We start from the raw sequence: 19,894 nt of genomic DNA on the forward strand, positions 1-19,894 counted from the left end.
TGAGGTGGGAGGATGTGAGCGATTTTGTTTCTTGAGAGAGAGACAAAGAGAGTGCGAGCAGGGGAGGGGCAGAGAGAGAGGGAGCATCTCAAGCAGGCTGTGCCATCAGAGCAGAGCCCGACCCAGGGCTTGAACGCACAAACCGTGACATCGTGACCTGAGCCAATGTCGGCGCTTAACCTGCTGAGCCACCCAGGCTTGAGATTTTTCAATAGAAGTTGAAAGAAAGCCTTACTTCAATGAGAAACCTCGAGATCTGCAGCGAGTTCCAGTGGGGTTGGTAGCTGCTAGGCACTTGTAACTATGCTCATTTCAATTTAACGAAATGGAAGCAAAATAAATAATTTCGTGCCTCAGTTGCTCATCCTGCATTCTCTAGGCGCTCATTAGCCGTTTCGTGGCTAGGGGCTGTCGTTGGACAGTGCAGACTTAGAACATTTCCCTCAGCACAGAAAATTCTTTTGGACGGCGAAGCCCTATCCAAAAGAAGTCGGACAGAGTTTTCGACTTGATAACCAGTAGAAAATACTCAGATTAACTACAGGCTAAATAAACCTTTCGGGGAACCAATAAGTGTTTAGATTGTTCCCTCCTTGCCATGCAAACAGTGCCGCAGTAGATGTCATTTACCCGATGGTGTCCGTGTTGCTGCAGGCGAGAACCTGTGGCAGATTAATTTCCCGAGAGGCTGTAGCATTTCACAGGAGACTCCCTGTCTCCTCCTGCTCCTACCCGTCATGGAATGACACGCCTTTTTAGGAAAAGAAAAACATGAAAATTGCTTTGGATCCCTGCTGCTGGCTTAAATTGTTTTTCAAACCATTGAACAAGGCACTGATGACGATCAAATAAGCAAGGCGTATATTTCTCAAGCTTACGGTTTTTGTGCCGCCCGCCGTAAAGCCAAAATCAATTTGCAAATTAAATGTAAACAAATGCAACCAAACTGATGTGATTCCAATGACAAATGTTAGTTTAATGGGAGAGGTGCCATTTTGCTGAAACCTAATAGCTTCCTTGAAACCAACGGTTGCCCTGGGCCCCTGTGGGTTTAGCAGACCCTGAGACGGCTCAGCTCTCCCGTCCCTTTTCCTCGGTTTGAACTGCAGCAAGGCCTCCGTCTGTACCACGATGTCTGTTGGCTTTGAGGTGACCCCAAAGGCATAAATACGAGCGGAATCCACATCTATCCTCTTCTCGTTAGCCCGTGGCAATTAAAATCGTCCTTTTTGGCGTTAGTGCAATTATAATCATACCCCGGGCATTGAAACCAAACGCTAGTACTGTATTATAAGGTAGTAAACCAGTAATCCGCGTAGACTGGTTTTCTTCTTTTGGGTCATTCCCCAAATGAAAACACAAAATTATAAAATTCTTGGAAAGAATGGGGAATGTCTGCAAGGTTCCAGGGGACCACAAGCCCTCCCCACGGGGATTAGCAGGCAGCTCTGTACATAGAAGGTGCTAAAACTTGTCGAATCAAATTTATCTGTTGGCAGAACAAGAACAAGTTCAATATTGGCTGAGGGGAGGGGGGTTTGCTTTACTGGCTGGAAAAGGATGTGCATGTGAAAACGTGGCTTTTGGACTCAGGGCTTGCCTGGCCAAAGTGGTAGGGAGACCAATTTTTTCTGTGGACCACGGGCGTGTGTTGGAAAGCAGGTGATTTGGCATGTGGGGAATTCTGCCCCCATCCAGCACCTTCTGTGCTTTCTAGATTGATTGGTTCAGCGCAGTCTACGGTTTCATTGATGGCAAGTTAGTATTGTGTACCGGGTAAAAACACGAGCTCTAAAGTCCGAATACCTGGGGCTTAAGGTCTGGCCCAACTCCTTGTTAGGCATGTGACTTGTGACAAATCACTTAGTATCTCAGAGTCCATTTCCTTCTTCGTAAAATGGAAATGATAGAGCACCAACCCCTGGGTTGTAGAGAGAAGTGAGCGAATGGACGCACAGGAAGCTCTCGGTGTGATACGTGAGAAGGAGAAAGGGCTTAATATCTTATTTCATTAAATATTGTTTCATATTCCATGGGGCGCCTGGGTGGCTCAGTCGGTTAAGCGTCCGACTTCGGCTCAGGTCACGATCTCACGGTCCGTGAGTTCGAGCCCCGCGTCGGGCTCTGGGCTGATGGCTCAGAGCCTGGAGCCTGCTTCCGATTCTGTGTCTCCCTCTCTCTCTGTCCCCCCCCCCCCCCCCGTTCATGCTCTGTCTCACTCTGTCTCAAAAATAAATAAACATTAAAAAAATAAAAAAAAAATACTGTTTCGTATTCCTTTCAAACAACGCTTTCTATTGAATTAGCTGGTTTTTATTATCAGAATATGAAAAAAAGCGACGGCTTCTTTCCCCCTTGGAGTACCACAGACAGTTTATCGCAGCACCATACGAGAAACTTTAGAACTGGCAGAGAAATTCATTGTGCCTCAGAACATAAGTCTCTGTGGTCCACACTGCCTGCTTTGCGGTTTAGAAACCCAGAAAGCTCTAACGGTGCCATGGTGTTGCAGACCTCATTTAATGGGCGAGCCTGAACTTATGGTATTTATTCCATTTACTCTCAATATCAGAGGTGTCAGTGCAGAAATAATGATTTTTTTACCAGCTGCTGCCCCAGACCCACTGAAGGTTACTTAAAATACGGCATTTGCGTTGATTCACCCCGAATTCTGAACCCTAGGACTCACTTGGGCCTTAGAGTTGTAGTACAGGATTGTGGGCCTGTGTTCGACTTCTGAGTCCCCCCCCAGTAGGCTGGCTACAGACACACAGACACACAGGTAGATGCGTAATGGGAAATGCAGATGTTGTGGGCACAGCTGGTCTGTTCCCTTTCAACGTGGAAAGGTTAAAAACCGTAGCAACCAGTAACCTAGGAATCTAGGCCCAAACTCCAGTTACTCTAGGATCTAGGTACATTATTAGTGAGTCATCAAGCGTTTATTAAATGTCTAGGTGAGGGCAGAATTACTCATAATAGCCCAAACCGGACAGAAGCCAAATGCGCATCACCAACAGATGAATGGATGACGAAGACGTGCGATATGCAGACGGCGACATGTTATTTGTCCATAAAAAGTAATGAAGTAATGGTGCATGCTGCAGCGTGGATTAACCTTGAAAACACGGTTCTTAGTGAAAGCAGCGGCCACAAAAGGCCTCATGTGGTTTGATTCCATCGTTTGTACGAAACGGTCGGCCCTCTCGTTGAGCCGTACTTTGTTTGCCTGCCTTGTCATTTTTCGTTGAGAAAATGGACATTTTTGCGTATTATAATGCAGTGACTCTTGGAATCCGGTTCTCCTTCCCCTTCCCCAGAGTTTGTGGTTTCTGCTTGTGGGTTGTCATGTTTGGATAGTGACTTTTGCAGACTCTGTTTGTAGACTGTATTCTTTGTCGTGTGCGGTCAGGGGAAATCTCTGTTCTGTTAAGTTTGCGGTCAGCTAGTGATTCGGCAGGGAGTTCCTTAAATGCCTGGAACCCAAACATATCTCCTCGTCTTGGCAGTTGGGCTCTGGGTGGGTGTTGGGACACCCTGTTGGTTCTCAGCACGAGTTTACACCTCTGCCTTCCCCTTCTTCCTGCTTTCACAGACCGAAGGTCAGCCGGAGGTGAGAGCTTAGAGCCTTCACGAGTGTTTTCTGAGCAGGTGCCTGCCCTGGGCACGTGGTCTTCTAGATCCCTTCAAATATGTGGAAGGTTTTCATTTTTAAAATCTTATTTTAGTGTTAGTTTCCTAGAGTCCACAGTTTACATTAGGATTCATTCTTTGTGCTGTGTAGTTTCGTGGGTTTTGGCTAATACAAAATGTCACGTGCCTACCATGACGGCATCATGCAGAATAGTTTCAGTCCCCTCCAAGTCCCTCCTGTGCGTTACCTATTCATCCCTCCTCCCTCCCCTGGAGCCCTGGCAGCCTCCAACCTTTTAGCGTCTCTATAGTTTTTCCTTTTCCAGAATGACGTAGGGTTGGATCAAAATCTGTAGTGTTTTCAGGCCAACTTTTTTCACTTAGCGACACACATGTAAGTTTCCTCCATGTCCTCTTGGGGCTTGATAGCTCCTCGCTTTTTATCGCCGATAACCTTCCATTGTACACAGGAACCGTAGTTGGGTTATCCATTCTCCCATCGAGGGACGTTGTGGTTGCTTCCGGTTGTTGGCAGTTATGAATAAAGCTGCTATAAACATTTGTGTGGACATAAATTTCCAGCTCACTGGGGATAGATACCAAGGAGCATGATGGCCGGATTGGATGGTGAGATGATGTGTAGCTTTGTAAGGAACTGCCAGCATGGAAGCTTGTCAAAGGCCTTACTCTCTCCAAAGCCTCTCGCTCTCACTGTCCAGCTCTTCCTCCCCGGCTTTCAGTGACATGTCCGTTGGCCCCAATTAATATCCTTTGCTCTGAGGTTGTAGCACCTGGTTCATTGCCTTTGTTTTCTATTTTGATTTTTATTTTTTTAAGGTTTAGTTTTTTTTGAGAGAGAGAGTGTGTGGGCACGAGCGGGGGAGGGGCAGAGAGAGCGAGAGGCAGACAGAGACTCCGAAGCAGGCTCCAGGCTCCAGGCTCCGAGCTGTCAGCACAGAGCCCGACATGGGCTTCAACCCACGACCCGTGACATCATGACCGGAGCTGAGATTAGACGCTTAACTGACTGAGCCACCCAGGCGCCCCTAATTTTTCTATTGTTGGGCATCTTCTTATTGAAGTATAATTAACACACACTGTTATATCAGTTTCCATACCATATTGCCTTTGATGTTTTTAACAAATGCCATCCCCGTGGCTGTTCTCTGCTCTCAGAAAGTTCCAAGTTAGGCAAAATCAAGGCAAGACCTTTGTGTTAGCCCTTCAGGAGCCATCCGACAGGTCAAGACAGACAATCTCAGCTGTTTGACAACAACGTCATCTCTGCCCCCTTCTGCACCAGGAGCCCACACCAGAACGTGCCTTCAAAATCACTGCTGAGCCGGGGAATGGGGGATAGGACAGGAGTCGGTTCAAATGCCACAGGGCCCTCCTACCAGGTTTCATTCACCTTTGACTTGCTAAGGGTTCCTTTGGTTGCTGTAAACTTTTGACTACTTTCCAGTGTTCCAGTAAAGTTGACTTTTTCATTGTTTCTGTGGTAGTATGGGTGGGAAGTTATTAAATGACTAACTCAATCTTTTTATTTGTCATAGGGCTATGCAGATAGTCTGTTTCCTCTTGACTCAGTTTGGTAATTTGTGTCTTTCTAGGAATTTGTCCATTTTTCTCTAACTTACCTAATTTGTTGACATAGTAATCTTTTATAATCCTTTCTATTTTTGTTCTGAATTCTAATTTTAGTAACTTGAGTCTTTTTTATTTTTTTGTCTCTTTTTGAGTGGGGTAAATTCCAGTTGTTGAGATGTTACATAGTTTATTCTTTTTCTTTTGGTAGTTATGCTTAGATTTTTTTTTTTTCTTAGTGTACATACTTAAAGTACAAAGTAAATCGTTGTCTTTTGCAAACGTTTCAAAGCCTGTATTCGTTGTTGAGCCAAGGTCTATGAGCAGTGCCTTGCCGGGAAAAGTCTGTGTTGCTCCCGCTTGAAAACTAGTTTTCCTGGGTGTTGAGTTCTGTGCCGGCTCTCACCCTTCCTTCGTCTGCTGGCGGTGTCATTCCTTGTCTCCTAGCCTCCTCTGAGAAGTCTTCCATCAGGCTAGTCATCATCCCCCTTTGTAGACTGTCTGCCTCTTCCTTCTGGTAGTTTTTAGCATTTTCTCTCTGTCTTCAGTGGTCTGCGGTTCGGCTGCTGTGTGTTGGGGAGTAAATTCATTTTTACTCTTCCTGCTCCGCCTGGCAGTGCTTGGTCATTAACCATGTATCTTCAAGAACTGTGATCTTTAGGGGTGCCTGGGTGGCTCGGTCGGTTGAGTGTCCACCTTCGGCTCAGGTCATGATCTCGCGGTCCGTGAGTTCAAGCCCCGCGTTGGGCTCTGTGCTGACAGCTCAGAGGCTGGAGCCTGCTTCGGATTCTGTGTTTCCCTCTCTCTCTGCCTCTCCGCCGCTCAAGCTCTGTCTCTCAAAAATAAATAAAACATTAAAAAATTAAAAAAAAAAAAGAATTAGGATCTTGAAGTCTGGGATCCTGTGTCCCTGTGATTCTGGAAGCTCCTCTACCATTATCTCTTCAAGATGCCGTGTCTCGCAGGGAGCCTGGCTGGCTGGCTCAGTTGGAAGAATGTGGGACTCTTGATCTTGGGGTTATGAGTTCAAGTCCCCCATTGGGTGTAGAGATTATTTATTTATTTATTTATTTATTTATTTATTTATTTTTTAAACATTTTTTTTTTAATTTTTTTTTAACATTTTATTATTTTTGAGACCGAGAGAGACAGAGCATGAATGGGGGAGGGTCACAGAGAGAGGGAGACACAGAATCTGAAACAGGCTCCAGGCTCTGAGCTGTCAGCACAGAGCCCGACGCGGGGCTCGAACCCACGGACTGTGAGATCATGACCTGAGCCGAAGTCGGACGCTTAACCGACTGAGCCACCCAGGCGCCCCAAGAGATTATTTAAAAGTAAAATCCTTAAAAAAAAAAAAAAAAAAAAAAAAAAAAAAAAAGATACTCGTTTCCCGTATTCTCTCCTCTTCCCTTTTGGGATTCCTATTGGACATCGCTAGGTTTTTGCATTTGCTTCTCCATCTGTGCTCTCTCAGTTTCCTGTTCATAGCTTCCATTTCTGTATCTCTCTGTGCTGAATCCTGGGGGGATTTCCCCAGATTGCTCTCTGTAGCCTTTCCAGTGCGCTTTTTTTTTTTCCAACGTTTTTTATTTATTTTTGGGACAGAGAGAGACAGAGCATGAACGGGGGAGGGGCAGAGAGAGAGGGAGACACAGAATCAGAAACAGGCTCCAGGCTCCGAGCCATCAGCCCAGAGCCTGACGCGGGGCTCGAACTCACGGACCGCGAGATCGTGACCTGGCTGCAGTCGGACGCTTAACCGACTGCGCCACCCAGGCGCCCCTCCAGTGCACTTTTAACTTCAATGTCTTTCATGGACGTTTCATTTGTTTCTTTTTAAAACTGGTTGTTCTGTCCCGCGCTGACTTATCCTTTTCTCAGGCTGGGTTCTGTTGTCTCTCACGGCTCCGTTTTCTTCCCAATTCTTGGGGTTCATCTCTAAGGCTTGGGGGCAAGAGTTTTTTCTTTTTCTTTGTTTAGTTTTCCCGTGGATGGCCTGGCTCTTCCAGGGGCCCAGGTCTCCACTGCCCGTAAGCTCAGGGCCCTGTTTTCTCTTCTCATGTGTCTGTTACGACCCCAGGTCCCAGCCTCCAGGGTAATGCACTTTAATAGGAATATAAATATGAGCCATATATAGAATTTCAAGTTTTCTGGTAGCCACACTGAGGAACTAAGAAGACGAAGGTGACAGTAATTTTAATAACATGCTTGACCCACTGTATCCAAAATATTATCATTTCAATGTGTAGTAATTTAGAAACATACTAAACTTACATTTTTTTTTTTTTTTTTTTTGTACCAAGTCATCCAAATCCAGTGTGGGTGTGAGACTCACAGCGTGTCTTAGTCTGGGCCAGTCGCATTTCAAGTCTTCGCAGCCATGTGTGACTAGTTGCCACCACGCTGGACAACAGATTCGGTATCTGAGTCTGCTTTTCCCCTCAGGCCAACCTGAACTTACGCGAGTTTTCTTTGCGTTTTCTCATTGTTGCTGGCACATGGCGTTTTACCTGTCTCTTGCGCCTGGCTGTGTATTAAAAATGATCTTTTGTCATATTTCTCATGCTTATGGCTGGAGAAAGAGGTCAGTTCAGTCCACCATGTTGCCGGAAATCCCTTCGTTTATTCCTTACAACAACCTTAGGACGGAGGTACTCTTACGCCCAGTTTACAGATGAGGGAACTGGGGCTCGTGGAGCTTAAATGACTCGCCCAAGTTCACATGGCTGTTAAGTGGCAGAGAACAGACCCAAAGGCAGGTCTGTTTGAATTCCGGGTCCTTGCTCTATCCGCCATGCTGTATTGCCACCTCATAATTTTGATTCCTCCTCGTTCGTTTTCAGGAATTAGACATCACCAAGAGCTCTCCGTGACTCCTTACGCGGCCTTGCTTGTGTGGAGAGTAGCTCCTGGCCAAGACCTGGCAGTCACGAGCCATGGACCGGTATAGCCTTGGGGACGAGGACGCCCTTCCTCCGGAGGTGCACCTCCCTTCGTTTTCCGAGAGCCAGGGACTCAACTGCAGCGACACCCTCGACCGGGATCTGGGTCCCAGTGCACGAGACCTGCTCTATGCCGGCCTGAATGGTTTGGACCTGGACCCCAGCCTCCCAGCCCCTGACATGCCCAGCGAGGCACTGGAGGACAACTTAGACACCCTGTCCCTGTACTCGGGGAAGGACAGTGACTCTGTGAAGCTGCTGGAAGAGTATGCAGACCCGGAATCTCAGGCGTCCCTACAAGGTAAGGCTGTCCCTCTGGGCCCGAGGGCCTAGAAGACTGTTGGAACGTTCCTGTGGCCAGCTAAGGGTTGATTCTGCACGGATTGGATAAGAAAACTTTTATCTTCCACGGATGAATAGTGAACAGGGGACAATCACTTTTTTTTTTTTTTTTTTTTTAACTTGGGAATTGTTCCCAACTTCCTAGTCAAGGAAACCGAACGCTGATCCTGAGGAATAATGTCAAGAAACTTGGCTGTTCGTGGATGTCCTAATCTTGTGTGTGGTGTGGGCAGACATCTGAGTTTACGGGACACTTTCCCACCCATTACATCCCCGGGGGCGCTTTTCACGTTCCCAGGATGACCTGGGATCCTGTCCGTCCACCACTTGGTTGTCTAACCTTCCCCAGCCTCAGTGTCTTCATCCGTGAAGCGGGAGGGCATCAGAAGGCCCGCTCTGCTCCCCCCCCCCCCCCCCGCCGCCCCCCGCCAGACTAACAGCACTAAGACGCAAGGGAGGAAATGAATGCAAAAGCATCGCATAGGCTGCAGAGCGTGGGACAGATCGTTGTTATTTTTATCAATATCGGTAGAATTCATCTCAGGCAGCCCATTGATGCGGGTTCCAAGTCTCTCTCTTCTGCGGGGGGCGGGGGGGGAGCGAAAGGGTAACTGATGGAACACTTAGAAGCTTTGGTGCAATTTTCTTTTGGCTTTTTGACTTGCCTTGAGGCTTCCACTACAAGATAAATTTGGTGTTTGTTAATTCTTTTCAAGGGTTCTTGGGTAACTCGCTTAGATGAGCTAGCTGTCTGAGCTAGCAGTCTTTGATATTTAGAAAAAAAAATTTTTTTAATGTTTATTTATTTTTGACGGGGGTGGGGAGGGGCAGAGAGAGAGAGGGAGACACAGAATCGGAAGCAGGCTCCAGGCTCGGAGCTGTCAGCACAGAGCCCGACGCGGGGCTCGAACTCACAGACCGGGAGATCATGACCTGAGCGGAAGTCGGACGCTCGACCGACTGAGGCATCCAGGCGCCCCGGCGGCCTTTGATATTTATCATCACACCTCATGCATAGAAGGCCCCTCTGAGATGGCCCTGCAGAACAGGGGTTCATGTCAGTCGGGATAAGCATTGCAAGAAATATCCCGAAGACTTGGTAAAATGAAAAACTTGTGAAGCACCCCCCTCCTCTCCGCACAGGATGCAGCAGACAAGGGGCCGGCCTCGTCACCACGTTGGAAGGCTAGAGGGCAAATCCCAGAATCCTGAGACGTGTACCTCGTTGCGGGCATTGGGCCACGCCTGGGGTGGGGGTGGGGGCCCGGTAATGACGGTTCTCAACCCGGCCACAGAAACTACCAGAACAACGCTGGTAGCACGAGTATGTGTGCATTTCACTGGGCAGAGGAGCTGGAGCTGTCACCAGATTTTCACGGGGGGAGCGGGAGGGGGGCTGTGTCCCTCTCTGCAAAATACGTCACAAGTCATTACTCCAGTTCAACTCTTCCTAATTTTCCTTAAGCTTGAGTTTTTTCTTTTTACTTGTGAAAAAAAGGAGTCCCCTGAGCATTAAATTCTAACTCCTTATGCTTCTGTGACTGAAATTCAGGCCGCTCTAAACACATACGCTGGTGTTTGTCTTCTCAGCTAGAAAAATAGTACACGGTTCTTCAACGGGAAATAGAGAAAATCGACAGCAGGAAGAATCCCCAGCCTGGCTCTCACACGTCGGGTTTTAAAAACCCGAGTGAAGTCATTCAGAAAAACATGGTTTGGCGCAGGTGTGTGAAGTGTACGAGGCTATTTGAGGTTTTTCAAACTGAGCGTATTTGCTTTTTCACGAGAAGGTAGCCCCTTGTCCTGACTTACTCCACCGTGATGTTTGACCACAGTCTTACTTGTTAGGCTGTTCGTGTTTCTGGGAACAGCTTTTTACATGAGGCGCTTCCTTTTAGGTGAGTTCTTTGGACATACCCCTCCAAGTAGGTTTGCCCATCAGAGAATACACACCGTTTGATAACCCACTTGGCTACACCACCTTCTGAGAAGATCGGGCAGCTTCCCGGGGCCGGTGACTCTGCCCGATTTTCAGTGTCATTGGTGATTGTTTTTGAATCAGTGCTAGTTTAATAGTTGGCTTTAATGAGCATTTTTATTTTATTTTACTGAAAAATTTTTTTCAGCTTATTTATTTATTTTGAGAGAGAGAGAGTGAGCGGGGTGGGGCAGAGACAGAGGGAGACAGAACCCAAGCAGGCTCCGCACTGCCAGCCCAGAGCCTGACGCAGAGCTCGAACCACAAACCACGAGACCGTGACCTGAGCCGAAACCAAGAGTCGGATGCTCAACCGACTGAGCCACGCAGGCGCCCCGTACTGAGCATTTTTAAGGTAACTTAGCAAGGTGGAGGACTTTTCTGACGGGAGTCCTCTTACTCCACATTTAAACTGTTGGGCTCATTCAAACACCTGTCACGGTAACTTCTTACGCGAGGAGAAGTAGACCAGGCATGTTGAGGGACAAACGGTCTATGGCAGGACAGAGGTGGGAGACGCCAGTCCAGGCTCCCTCCTGCCGTGTCTGTCACGCTGAGCCTCGGCCGGCCGCGGTCAGCCGTCTGGGTCCTCCAGGCGGGCCCGCTGCCCTGGGCTGTTGGGTGCCCGGGGTCCCGGCTCTGCAGCACACTAGAGAAGTGGCGATTTCGAAGCTACCGTCTCCCGAGGTGGTCTGGGCCATCTTGAAGACCAGCGTGAACAGCAGGAAAATCTTCCACAGTCAGACGATGGTGGAGCGTCCACGAGTGCCAGCCAGGGGGTTCCGGGAGCCGGGACGCGGCAGGAGCCCGCGGGGTCCTTGCGGCCACGGCCCCTGCGTTTCCAGTGACTTGAAACCAGCTTCTCTTTAGTCAGCCAAACCTATCTCTGTCTGTCGGAGCGAGACAGAAGCAGCGAGTTCCCTCCCCACACGCTGGCCCTTGGGATACTTGACGGCTTGCCCCTCTCCCGCGTGAACATTTCCAGTCCCTCCTCCGGCTCCTCACGCGAATGAGTTGCAAATGTACCTGTCATCATTGTACCCAAGGAATGCAGAAAACACGGAGGCATACTCAGAGGCCCAAGAAGAGGAGAGTAAAAGCCCGTAACCTACAGTCTGGCCTGTTCTCTCTGTCGGTTTTCTGTTCAGATGTATTGGTCTTTCTCTGTTTTGTAACGGGCTGCTGTTTTCACACTGAGTAGTCACTTCATCGGATATTTATTTACTTATAAAACTGTAGAAGTTTTACCTTAAATGCTGTGTCTTAGATCCTTTACACCATAACACGATCACTTGCACGCCCTTTTATCAGGTAGTAGGTTGTTTCTAACAGGAAAGACAGCACTGCCGTTAACTGCTTTGTGGCTGCCTCTTTGTACAAATCTAGATTTCTTTCTTTCTTTCTTTTTGAGAGAGAGAGAGAAAGAGAGGGCACGAGTGAGTGAGGGGCAGAGAGAAAGCATCCCAGGAGAGGCGGGGGGGGGGGGGGGGGCGGGGAGAGAGAGAGAGAAGGGGGGCTTAACCCAAAGCAGGCATGACCTGAGCCGAAGTCAGATGCTTAACCCCCGAGTCACCCAGGCGTTCCTGTATTTCTTTCCTTAAAATCCCCAAAGCGGGGGCGCCTGGGTGGCTTGGTCAGTTGAGCGTCCGACTTCGGCTCAGGTCATGATCTCGCAGTCCGTGAGTTCGAGCCCCGCGTCGGGCTCTGTGCTGACAGCTCAGAGCCTGGAGCCTGTTTTGGATTCTGTGTCTCCCTCTCTCTCTGCCCCTCCCTTGTTCATGCTCTGTCTCTCTCTGTCTCAAAAATAAATAAACGTTAAAAAAAATTAAAAAAAATAAAAAAAATGACTTTTAAAATCCCCAAAGCGGAATTGACTGGCAGAAAGCATTTATACTTCTCTGAGGTTTTGGATTATGTCTTTCTGCTTGTCCTTCCGAGGGTGCCGTGGATGGTCTAGACACGAAGCCCGACCCGTGTTGGTCACCTTGTCCTAGAAGCGCTTCCGACCACCGCCGCCCCTCTGAGTGTGGTGCCGGGACCGAGTGCCATCCTGCAGGGGTGGCCCTGCCAGGGCCCCTTTTCTCTCTCTCATCGTTTTCTCGGCGCGCAAAGCCGCTGAAGTTGGAGGGCGCGGTCCTGGAGCCTCTGTCCAAGTCCGCCGTGGCCCTGACACTCACTGAGTGCTGATTTCGCCCTGCTCTTTGATTTCCCCAGATGTCTATAACCTGTGCTCTCTCCCTCTGTTTAGACCTGGGGCCAGGCGCTCTTAAGGTGCCTAAAGAGGCTGACGAAGGAGGCAGGGCCGCCTCGGGGAGCGCGAGGAAAGGAAAGCGGCAGCACACTTCCCCTCAGAACCCGCTTCTGGACTGCAGCCTCTGCGGGAAGGTGTTCAGCAGCGCCAGCTCCCTTAGCAAGCACTACCTGACGCACAGCCAGGAGAGGAAACACGTCTGCAAAATCTGCGGCAAGGCCTTTAAGCGCCAGGACCACCTGTATGTAGGAGTGTGGTCGGGGGGCTGGGGGCGGGGGCAGCGGGCGGGCTCCTGGGTGGCCTTCACACCTGCCCTGGGTCGGCTTCCCCTCCTGCTGCCCGGATAGATGTCTGCGACCTGCCCAGGGACACAGGGACGCGCCTCCCCTTCTCACACGGGGCCAGCTCCGCCCAGGACGGGTGGCTCTTCCCAGCCCCCAGGGTCACACCAGTGAGGAAATCGCTGCCACAGTTTGCAGACGGGACCCTCGTGGTTTCCAGACCTGTAACGGCTCGCTCCCAAGGCAGTTTTGTCATGTAGGAAATTGGGCTCACTTTTATAGAGAAATGTTGGGAGTCCCTCGTAGGCATCCAAGGAGAACAGATCCGTGTCTCATGAGGAGCGTGCATTAGAATGACGGGGGAATGAGAGATTCTGAAATGCCTGTTTCCAGAATATGGCAGGGGAGCATTAATGCTTTTTTTAAAAAAAAACAAACTCCTGATTAAAAAAAAATAATAAAGCCCATTGTAAGACTTAGCCAGAATTCCCTTTGTTCTTAATATCTTGGAAGTGATGAGCTTTTCTTGCTAGTGAGGCAGGAAAGAGAGACTTTCTTTTTTTTTTTTTTAATTTTTATTTATTTTTGAGAGAGAGTGAGACGGAGCACAAGAGAGGGAGGGGCAGAGAGAGAGAGGGAGACACAGAATCCGAAGCAGGCTCCAGGCTCTGAGCTGACAGCACAGAGCCCGATGCGGGGCTTGAACCCAGAACCGTGAGATCGTGACCTGAGCCGCAGTCGGACACTCAACTGACTGAGCCCCCCAGGTGCCCCTGACAGACTTTTTTTTTTTTTCAAACAGAGAGACTTGCCAGTGGGTGATGACAAGCCCTTGCATTTGTATCGATGCTCCTTACCTACAGTTGGGGCTAGAAATTGGGTCTCCTGACTCCCCCTATGCAGCTTCCCTGGGCGGGAGGCCAAGGGTCAGCACTTGGCGAAGGGCGGTATCATCGACCGGAGACACCCCATGTACCACGTGGATCAGACTGTCCAGGGTTGGGCTGTTGGGAGCCTGGAGCAGGACCCCCCACCCCCCCCGGTTTATGCTTACGATACATCAGTGTGGTTAGAAGCGTGCTATAAATGGAACAGATGCTTCTATTTATTTAAAATTGTGGAAAGTACAGGAGACACATTTGGCTGCTTTCTAGCAACTTTTTACTGATGGGACGTCTGTCATTTTGTTCGTTCGTTTGTTCGCTGGGGGTGGGTTCCAGGTAGCTGGCTCCCTAGAGGACTGTTACGGTCAGGCAAAGACTCTGGCTGGACTTCCGGGGGAAGGGTCACCCCCAGCTTACCATCTCCTCGAGCGTATCCTGCTAGACCTTCGGTCCTCAGGGATGCTCAGAGGGGCCAAGTGAGTAAGTGACTCTGTGGGCAGATAGCTTGGAGGGACACGGGAGGGTAAGAAGCGGTCTGCGTGCTGCGTGGCTTTTAAATTTGCTGCTCCGAACCTCCAAGGAGCAAATCGTGTTTTTTCAAAACTTCCTTGCCAGCTGAGCCCGTGTCCTCCGGGAGCCGCCCTGGAGGACCGCTGTCCCTTGGGAACTCACTTTGGGGAACTCCAATCTGACTTTCATTGATTTTTTTTTTTTCCCCAGAGAAGGGGTTTGCTCACAGGTGAGGGAGGGGAGCACCCCTTCCGTCGCTTCGCCCGGAGGGGTGGCCGCCTGGGGCTTCCCTCCCGGGCGCCGAGCGCGGGTTCCCGTGCACCCTTGTCCCCCCACCCCCACCCCGGGGACACACTCGGGGTCCCGTGGTGAAGGGCAGCCAGGGCGCCCGCTGACCCGCGTCTCCGTGTGACTCCAGGACCGGGCACATGCTCACCCACCAGAAGACCAAGCCGTTCGTGTGCATCGAGCAGGGCTGCAGCAAGAGCTACTGTGACTACCGCTCGCTGCGGCGCCACTACGAGGTCCAGCACGGCCTGTGCATCCTGAAGGAGGCCCCCCCGGAGGAGGAAGCCTGCGGGGGCTCCCCTCACACCCGCGAGGCCGCCGGCCGGCTGGCCCCCGGTGGCTCGCGAGCTCCCGGGCCCCCCGAAGCCCGGTCCCCCGGCTCCCTCCTGCCCAACCGGGACCTCCTGCGCTGCATCGTGAGCAGCATCGTCCACCGGAAGGTCCCCTCTCCCGGCCCGGCGGGGCCTCCAGACGGCGGGGAGGAGAGGACCGCGGCCTGTCCCCGCGCGCCCTCATCCGGGCCCTCCTCCTGCACCCCCGCCAGCATGCCGGGGGCCCCCGGAAACCTGGGCACCGAGGTTCCCGAGGAGCCTCGTCCCCCACGGAAGGAGCCTGCCGCCGCCATGTTCACGGCCATCCACCCGAGAGCGGTGGAGAACGGGGGCACCGACCCGGCCGGGCCAGAGCCGCCTCTGCTCCAGCGCCCGCCCGCCCTGGAGGGCTGGCCCGAGGGCGGCCCGCGGCCGGCCCGCCTGCCTGTGTTCCGAGGCCAGACGGTCCCCGCCGGCTCCCAGCCGTCGAGCCACAACTTCCAGTGGCTGCGGAACCTGCCCTGCTGCCCCAAGAGCAAAGGGAACAACGTGTTTGTCGTCCACAAGCCCCCTTCCGTGCCGTCGCGGGAGGGCTGCGAGTCTGGCCCTGGGCCCAGCAGCACCTCCCCCGTGGGGGAGCCCTCGCCTGGCGTGGGCCCCGGTCGGGAGGACGCGTCGCCCTACCCTGCCACGCTCCTGAAGGCTCCCGGGGAGGCCTCGGGCGACCCCAGATATGCTGGCGGGGAAGACGACTCCTGGGGTTCCAAGAAAAGCAAGTTTGACTGTGACTCCTTCCTGTGGCAGAACCCCGGGGAGCCCGGCCTCCAGGAGGCCCAAAAGCCCAGCGGCCTCCCGTCGGACGCCACGCCGCTCTTCCGGCAGCTCTTCCTCAAGTCCCAGGAGTCCCTGGTGAGCCATGAGCAGATGCAGGTGTTCCAGATGATTGCCAAGTCCCAGCAGATCTTCTCACAGCTCCCCGGGCCCGAGGGCAAGCAGGCCGCCCTGAAGCCGCTGCCGGGGCCCTGGCCACAGCAGCCCCCGCCGCCGGCAGCCCCTGTTGACTCTCTGCACGCTGGCCCCGGAAACCCGGAGCCAGAGGGGTCCCCAGCCCGCAGGAGGAAAGCCACGCCTGCGTTCCCCAGAGAGGCCTCCCCAGGCGGCACCAGGCGGGACGCGAAGGGAGGTCTGAAAACCGCCCCCGCTCCGCCGTCCCTCTCGGCGTCGTCACTGGACCCTCCCAGGAACCCAGACATCTCCTCTCTGGCCAAGCAGCTGAGATCCACGAAAGGGACCTTGGACCTGGGGGACATCATCTCCCCGGGGGGCCCACGGCAGACCCAGTCATGTGGGGATGAGCCCCTCGGAGCCCCGCTCCCAGGGAAGCAGGCCCAGGCGGAGAATGGTGCGGCTCTGGGGGCCGCGAAAGGTGAAAAGAGCCAGGCCTGCGCCCGGAGCGGGGGCTACAGGCTCTTCTCGGGCAACCCCAGGTCCCAGCGCTTCTCCGGCTTCCGGAAGGAGAAGCTGAAGATGGATATGTGCTGTGCGGCTTCCCCGAGCCAGGTAGCCATGGCCTCCTTCTCGTCAGCCGGGCCTCTGGCAGACCCCCCCCAGGACTCGAAGTCCAAGCTGACGATTTTCAACAGAATCCAGGTACCTGGGCCCTCCCTCACGGGGTGTGACCATGCTTGAGACGAAAGTCTCGTTGGTTCCTCGTTTCTGCGTCTACTGGTTGGCCAGCCATTGTGTTTAGTCTCAGGGAGCCCTCAGCCGCGGTTGCGCAGAGGCGGAAATGAAGGTTCGGAGAGACTGTGGGTCCTCCTGTCAACCCCCACCCCCGTTCAGTCTTCAGGGTTGTCAGAGATGCTTTCTTTCCTAGGCTTTCTCTACTGGCTCCCTTTCTGCCTTTCACTTCCTTCTGGATTTGCCTCCTTAAGTTGTTCAGAGGATGTAAAGGTAGAGTTCCCACCCCCGTCAGTATTTCTGCGCCTAATGCCGGGTCTTCCCTGGTGGGAGTCACGGTCCCCACGCCGACCAGCACCTGCAGAGCAGACAGTCAGTCCTTGCAGGTGGCACCCACCAGGTCTGGGCGTGGAGAGGCCGGGAAAGCAGGAGAAGGCAGAGAGAGAGGGAGAGAATCCCACGCAGGCTCCGCACCATCAGCACAGAGATCGACGCGGGGCTCGAACTCAGGAACCCGTGAGGTCATGACCTGGGGTGAAATCAAGGGACAGATGCTCAACAGACTGAGCCACCCGGGCGCCCCCAATTCACCATTTTAAAGTACACCTTCCAGTAGTTTTCAGTATATTCTCCCAGGTTGTGCGTCCGTTACCACTCTTTGCCAGAACCCTTTCATCACCCCCAAATCCCCCACACTCTGAGTTGTCACCCCCAGTCTCCATCCCTCACGGCCCCTGGCAGGTATGAATCTACCTTGTGTCTCTGGATTTGCCCGTTCTGGACGTCTCGTACGCTACGTGGCCTTCCGTGTCTGACTTCTTACGCTCAGTATGAGGTTTCAAGGTTCTGGGGTGTTACGGCGCATCCGTATGCCTTTTTATGGCCGAATAATGCTCCACTGAACGGATGTGTCACGTTGTGTTTATCCGTTCGGCAGCTGAGGGGCCTTCGGGTTGTCTCCGCTTCCTGGCCACTGTGAATAGTGCTGCCGTGAGCATTTGTGTGCAAGTTTCTGGGTGAACGTAGGTTTTCGCTGCCCTCGGGAGATACGTCGGTCCGCTTGGAATTTCTGGGTCAAGCGGTAACTCTGTGTCTAACCGTCCGAGGAGCTGCCAGACTTTTCCCAAGCAGCCGCGCCATTCAGCCTCCCCGCCCACGACGTCCCCACGTCCCCACGTCCCCACGTCCTCACCGACGCTTTGCTGTCGTTTGTTGTTGTTTTTAATCGTGGCCGTGCTGGCGGGTGTGAAGTGGTCTCTCATCACGCTTTGGTGCGCACCTCCCTGTGGCCGACGACGCTGCACGCCTTTTCACGTGCTTATTGGCCATTTGTAAATCCCCTTTGGTCAAGGGTCTTTCAGCCCCTTTATCCGTTTTTAAATTGGGTCGTTCGCCTTTTCGTCGTCGGGCTGTACAAGAGTTCCTCGTGCATTATGAGTACGGGTCTCTTGTCAGGTTCGTGACCCGCAGTGATACTTCTCCCATCCTCTGGGTGGTTTTTTCTCTGTCTTGATGGTCCCGTGAAGCACGGGCGTTCTAAGTTTTGATGAAGTCTGACGTGTCGATGGCTGGCTTTCGTTTTGGTGTCCCCCAAGACGTGTGCCTCCTCCGCTGTCTCAAAGAATCACACCTATGCTTTCCTTTAAAAAAAAGAAAAGATTTTAGCATTAAGTAATCTCTACACCCCGTGTGGGGCTCGAAGCCACAACCCCAAGATCAGGAGCCACACGCGCCACTGACCGAGCCAGCCAGGCGCCCCACCGCCCCCCCACCCGTGCTTTCTTCTAAGAGTCTTACCGCTGTCCCGTGTCCATGCCTCCTTCCTGCTATGGTGGCTCAGATGTGTTTTCCCCTTCAGGGTGGAAATATCTACCGGCTCCCCCATCCGATGAAGGAGGAGAACGTGGCAGACGGATGGTAAGTTCAGAAGCCACTCCTCCGCCGTGCCTGGGGGGCGCTCAGCCCCTCAGATTCCTCTGGTGGCCTTTGTGTGCTGGCCCCGGGTCACCCAGTTCTGGAAGCGTCAGTCCCGAAGAGGTACGCACCCGGCCGTGAGGCGCTGCGGTGTGGTGTCCTCTCTCCAGTTCTTAGGGTTCATCGAGAGTTGTACCAGTGGATCAGATTTAAAACCAAAAAAAAAAAAAAGAAAAACATTAACGATGGGGACGGAGCCCCATCCTCGCGTTCTTCCGTCCTGCCATGTTTCCCCACAGTAGCCAGCGAAACGGGGGCCCTGCAGACTGGGCAGAGCCGAGGAGCACTTACGTCTGCAATAACTGCAGCCAGATGTTTTATACAGAGAAGGGGCTGAGCAGCCACATGTGTTTCCACAGCGACCAGTGGCCGTCACCTCGAGGGCAGCAGGAGCGGCAGGTGAAGGGCACGCACCGTGCCTTCGGGGTTTCGGGCGGGCGCCTGGATGGCATCTACTCCGGGATGGAGATGCACCCCTGAGTGGAGTCTGGGCGCAGGGGGAGGGCAGGAGCCGGGCCGAGCCGCTCGTTCACTCCTGCCGACCGTTCGTCTTAAAGAGCCATCTCTTGTCCACATCCAGGAGTCTGGCGTGGGGTTTTGCCAACCACCGAGACAGCTGCCGAGGCCGGAGGGCGACGGGCAGAGTCCCCCAGGAGCCAAGAAGTCCCCGGACAGCCCCGCCGCGGCCCCTTTGGCGGTCCCTGCGTCGCTGCCCGCAGCTCCAGTGAACCGACCCGCCGGGAGCACCGCCAAGGTGGGTGCCGGTCAGTCCGCTTCCTTCCCGCTGCTTCCCCCCCTTGCCGGCGGGGGCCGCGGGGAAAGCCCGGACCAAACGTCAAGAGAAACCTGAGTCGAGGAGAGCTCGCTTTGCACGGTCGGTCGTTCGGCCATGCACATCCCCCGAGCCTCCTCTGTGCCAGCCCGCGCCGGCCCGGCTGCAGACTGTGGTGACCGGGACAGGCTCCCAGCCTGGTGAAGGAGCAGGGCTGTCCCCGGACAGTGACGACCCGCAGTGGGCTGGGCTGGGTGGGGGTGGGGGGAGCAAAGGGAGCCGAGGGCGTCCTGAGGGGGCACCAGAGACTCCTGCTGAGGCGGTCAGGGGGTGTTGGAGCTGAGCTCCGGCGGGGAGGGGGCAGAAGACTGGCAGAGGGGAGGGGAGAGTGGGGAAGGTGGGAGAGAGCATCGCAAGTCCGGGTGACCCGTCTCTTCAGCCTGACCTGGAGGACCCGC

At 53.0% G+C, this 19,894-nt stretch overlaps 1 protein-coding gene across 4 annotated transcripts in view; it reads left to right on the forward strand.

Moving 5' to 3' along the window:
* ZNF541 (zinc finger protein 541) overlaps positions 1-19,894 on the forward strand; it is a 44,693-nt gene that overhangs the window by 4,884 nt on the left and 19,915 nt on the right. For 2 of the 4 annotated variants that reach the window (XM_078439625.2, XM_078439624.2), the window contains exons 3-8: positions 8,067-8,466; positions 12,734-12,977; positions 14,830-16,660; positions 18,549-18,607; positions 18,904-19,063; positions 19,245-19,418. In XM_078439625.2, coding sequence (XP_078295751.2) covers positions 8,160-8,466; positions 12,734-12,977; positions 14,830-16,660; positions 18,549-18,607; positions 18,904-19,063; positions 19,245-19,418 — 2,775 coding nt within the window. In that variant the 5' untranslated portion in view covers positions 8,067-8,159. The remainder of the gene's footprint in view (positions 1-8,066; positions 8,467-12,733; positions 12,978-14,829; positions 16,661-18,548; positions 18,608-18,903; positions 19,064-19,244; positions 19,419-19,894) is intronic. The other 2 variants (XM_078439626.2, XM_078439627.2) reach the window with 2 other exon arrangements.

The sequence above is a fragment of the Panthera onca genome, chromosome E2, assembly GCF_046562875.1.
Source record: "Panthera onca isolate mPanOnc1 chromosome E2, mPanOnc1 haplotype 2, whole genome shotgun sequence".
NCBI lineage: Eukaryota > Metazoa > Chordata > Mammalia > Carnivora > Felidae > Panthera > Panthera onca.